This window comes from Chelonoidis abingdonii, chromosome 5 (genome assembly GCF_003597395.2).
Source record: "Chelonoidis abingdonii isolate Lonesome George chromosome 5, CheloAbing_2.0, whole genome shotgun sequence".
NCBI classification, from domain to species: domain Eukaryota; kingdom Metazoa; phylum Chordata; order Testudines; family Testudinidae; genus Chelonoidis; species Chelonoidis abingdonii.
Window position 1 is genome coordinate 102,255,449 of NC_133773.1, and position 3,552 is coordinate 102,259,000.

Here is a 3,552-nt window from a genome sequence, read left to right on the forward strand (position 1 = left end):
GTATTTTGAGAGTGCTCCTCTTGTTTTAGGCTGTTTTAGGTAGGAAAATCCACTTGCCCAGATGTTCTCACACCTTTCTTACTTTTCCACTGGCTGTTGGTGGGTCTTCTTAATTTAGCCATGTTACTTTCCTTCCAAACTTCAAAATTATTTGGTGGGATGGGAAAAGAGGGATGATCGAAGAAAGGAAAGAATTCCCACATTCTCTGCAATATTTAATATCTTTAGGTAAGGCAGACCTACAAGCTGATCTGCCTGTGATTTAGTAGCAGGAGCAGACTCTATGTAGAAAGAATTTAGAGTACTCAAATAGTATTGCACAGATAAAACCAAAATTGGTCTCAATCAAAATGAGCCATATGAAACATTGACTGTTGTCTTTAAAACATTTGCATGTATTTCCTATTCCAGAAAGGCCAATCTGCCTCTACATCCATACCAGTAACCTTTTTTTATTCAGCTGACTAGTGACATTTTTGTGAGAGTTTAAATGTCAGTATAGAACACCTCTTTCATTTATGTTATAATGTACAAGTTCTTGGCACAAGCTGTGCTGTTTTACTTCAGATTTAAAAGATTTTATATTTTAGAATCTTTTTAGAAATCAACAAATCGTAATGGAGTTTAGGGGTGTGCGTATTATTTTAAGTAGCAAGTCATTAAAGGTGTCTAATTGCTTTCACTTTAACAGCTGCTGTGCATGTATGACATCCTGATTTCCTAAACTGTTTAGCACATTTTGTATTCCATAAGGTACAGAGAGCAGATTAGACAGTCTGTACATAAAATCTTCACTTGGTATAAACAAATAATGGATGTAAACTTTTTTCAGTGAGAAGCATTTAAAGTTACAGGTTGGTCCAAACTGTGTGCCAATATTATGGGGAGGAAGTAAAAACTAACCTTTAAGAAATCGTATTGAAGTACAGTTAAACAAGATAATTTTCACCTTCTTGATCTGTAAGAGGTGAAAATTGAGGAGAAAGAGTAAAATAAGTTATTTCTACTGTAAAAGCCTCTTTATATGTCTTATATCACCCCAGTATGGGAAGAACAGGTTGCCTCTCCTAAATTTGGTGATATATATTTTTCACATTACAAGGGTCTGTGCTAAACATAGGTGCTGACTCTGTGTGTGCTCTGGGGCTAGAGCACCCGTGGAAAAAAAAGAGTGGGTGCTCAGTACCCACCCCCCAATCAGTTGTTTGATGTGCTCTGCTGATTAGCTGTTTCGTGGGCCTCTCAGATCAGCTCCTCCCCTTCCATGCCCTGCACCTCTCACCTGCCACTGTCAACGGTGGGAGGGAGGAGCAGGGGCAGGAAGAGGCAGAGTGAGGGCACGGCGTGTTCGGGGGTGATGGGGCAGAGTGGGGGCAGGAAGAAGCAGGATGAGGGTGGAGACATGGGGGAAGGGATGGAGGGGGGGTGGAGCACCCACAGGGAAAGCCGAAAGTTGGCATCTTTGGTGCTAAATCCAGTTTCCCACTCTATGGATCCTTCCAGTATCTCAATTTTTTTTATGGAAGATAAGATCTGCAAGGGTCCTATTTTTAAAGTGGTGTCGGGTTGTACTCGAGCCAAGGGGAGGTAATGGGGTTATTTAGTGCTTCTGAGATGTAGGTATGGATAATATTTATCCACAGGGGGATGGGGAGTGGGAGGAATGAAGTTTCAGTGTGGTAGGACCAAATGATGAGTGATAGGGAGACATATAAACAATTACATAGTCATTAAAGTTAATAGCCAGGTATCTGGTTTGCTTCCAGTAGAATCTATTAAGTATTTTAGATTAGATGTGAACTGCTTTTCATTTTACATCAGATCCATTTCCACTCTTCATTCCACTGATGTTCCTTTTTTCCATTTTGTCCCAGATAAGGATGAGTAATGGATAGTATTTAGCCACTGGTAACATTGGGCAGGATTATGGAAGTCTGCTTGCTTTGGAGATAAACTTCTTGAGGGGTGAGGTGGTGAGTTTGAGGGTGCATCTGAGCATGGCTTAAACAGGAGGTTCAGAGGCACAATCATAATAGTACTCCAATGCAGCTTAATAGCTGCAGAGATGCAGCTATGCTTCCAATTCAATGAACTATTGTAATGGTCTGTGACAGTACATACACTTCCCCTTTCAGATAGTACAGAAAGTATTGTAAAATGGGCCATCTTTATGGTGATAGCCCTAGTCAGTTTCTCATTGTTACTGGGTGCATAGGTGAGATTTCAGCACTGGTGATTTTCTTCCTTAAATTCTGTGTCTGAGCTAAACAAAATGAAATTTATGATATCTGTAAGGATATGTGTTGACGTGAACTTTGATTTAACTATAAAAAAAAAGTTTAACATTTTCCCTCCTTATTTGGAAATATAATAAATGTTTGTGGAAGGAATGTTGCCTAGTGGGTAGAGCTGGGGCCAACAGGGCTAGACTCTTGACTTCTGTTCCCAGCTCTGCCACTGAACTGCTGTGTTCTTAAGCAAGTTGCTTCACCTTTTGTTCTCGTTTTGCCATCTGTAAAACAGAGCATACCTACTTGTTAAAGGGGTTTGTGGCTTAATTCACCAGTGGACTTGGATCTATCAGTGTAAAGACTCTTATTGACTTCTGTGGTCTTAGGATCAGGCTCATAATTCACCCAATCCTTTGAGAGCCTAAAGTCAGAGCTGCTTGAAAGTGCAAAGTATTATCTATAACTGTGCTTCATAACCATGTATTTATTTTACATAGGAAATCAAGATTTTCCTAATATTTTGGCAAGCCATGGTTTAGAAAGTACTACGACTCACGCTGTCGGTGATCACACAGGAAGTGGTATGCATCCAGAATATCTTGCTTATGGTTTGGTTCCTGTCTTTTTCATCATGGGCCTTTTGGGGATCCTCATCTGTCACATGCTTCAGAAAAAAGGGTATCGGTGTACAACAGAGGCCGAGCAAGAAATTGAAGAGGAAAAACTTCGCGAAAAGATAGGTAAGTAATGTCAATGTCTTTTTGTTAATTTGTATGCAGTATGCAACTAATCTGGAATGATCCGTAGCTGGACTCTTCTTTCCCCCCCCCCCACTTATAATATATATTCTCTATTAAATAGTTTAAGAACATTGACTTAACAGACAATCAAATGGTAATTACTTTTGGCCATTCTCAGCCTAACCAAGTGACCTCCATTGGGAAATTCTACCAATTCCCAATGCCAGTCCTCTGAAATATACTTTTGAAACCTTGTTTTGAAGGTTCAGAGTGTCCAAACTACTTCATGGAGACAAGGTGGGTGAGGTAATATCTTTTATTGGATTAATATCTGTTGGTGAGAGAGACATGGGCTCTTAAGAGTTTCTCTCACCAACAGACATTGTATTACCTCACCCACCTTGTGTCTCTAATATCCTGGGACCAACACGCTACAACAACACTGCATACAAAATACTTTATAGCTTTTGTGACTATAAACTGAGATCTGAGTAGCTAACCACTTCTTTGTATTTCATCTGCTGTCAGCAGCAATAGTGTGCTGTGTATAACTCTTTTAAAGATAGATATCCATAAACTAG

General features: G+C 39.8%; 1 protein-coding gene across 1 annotated transcript in view; it reads left to right on the top strand.

Annotated features, from left to right (window-relative positions):
• Positions 1-3,552, top strand: part of RELL1 (RELT like 1) — a 48,799-nt gene that overhangs the window by 19,241 nt on the left and 26,006 nt on the right. The window contains exon 2 of the mRNA XM_075066752.1: positions 2,729-2,971. Within this exon, the coding sequence (XP_074922853.1) occupies positions 2,729-2,971 (243 nt within the window). The remainder of the gene's footprint in view (positions 1-2,728; positions 2,972-3,552) is intronic.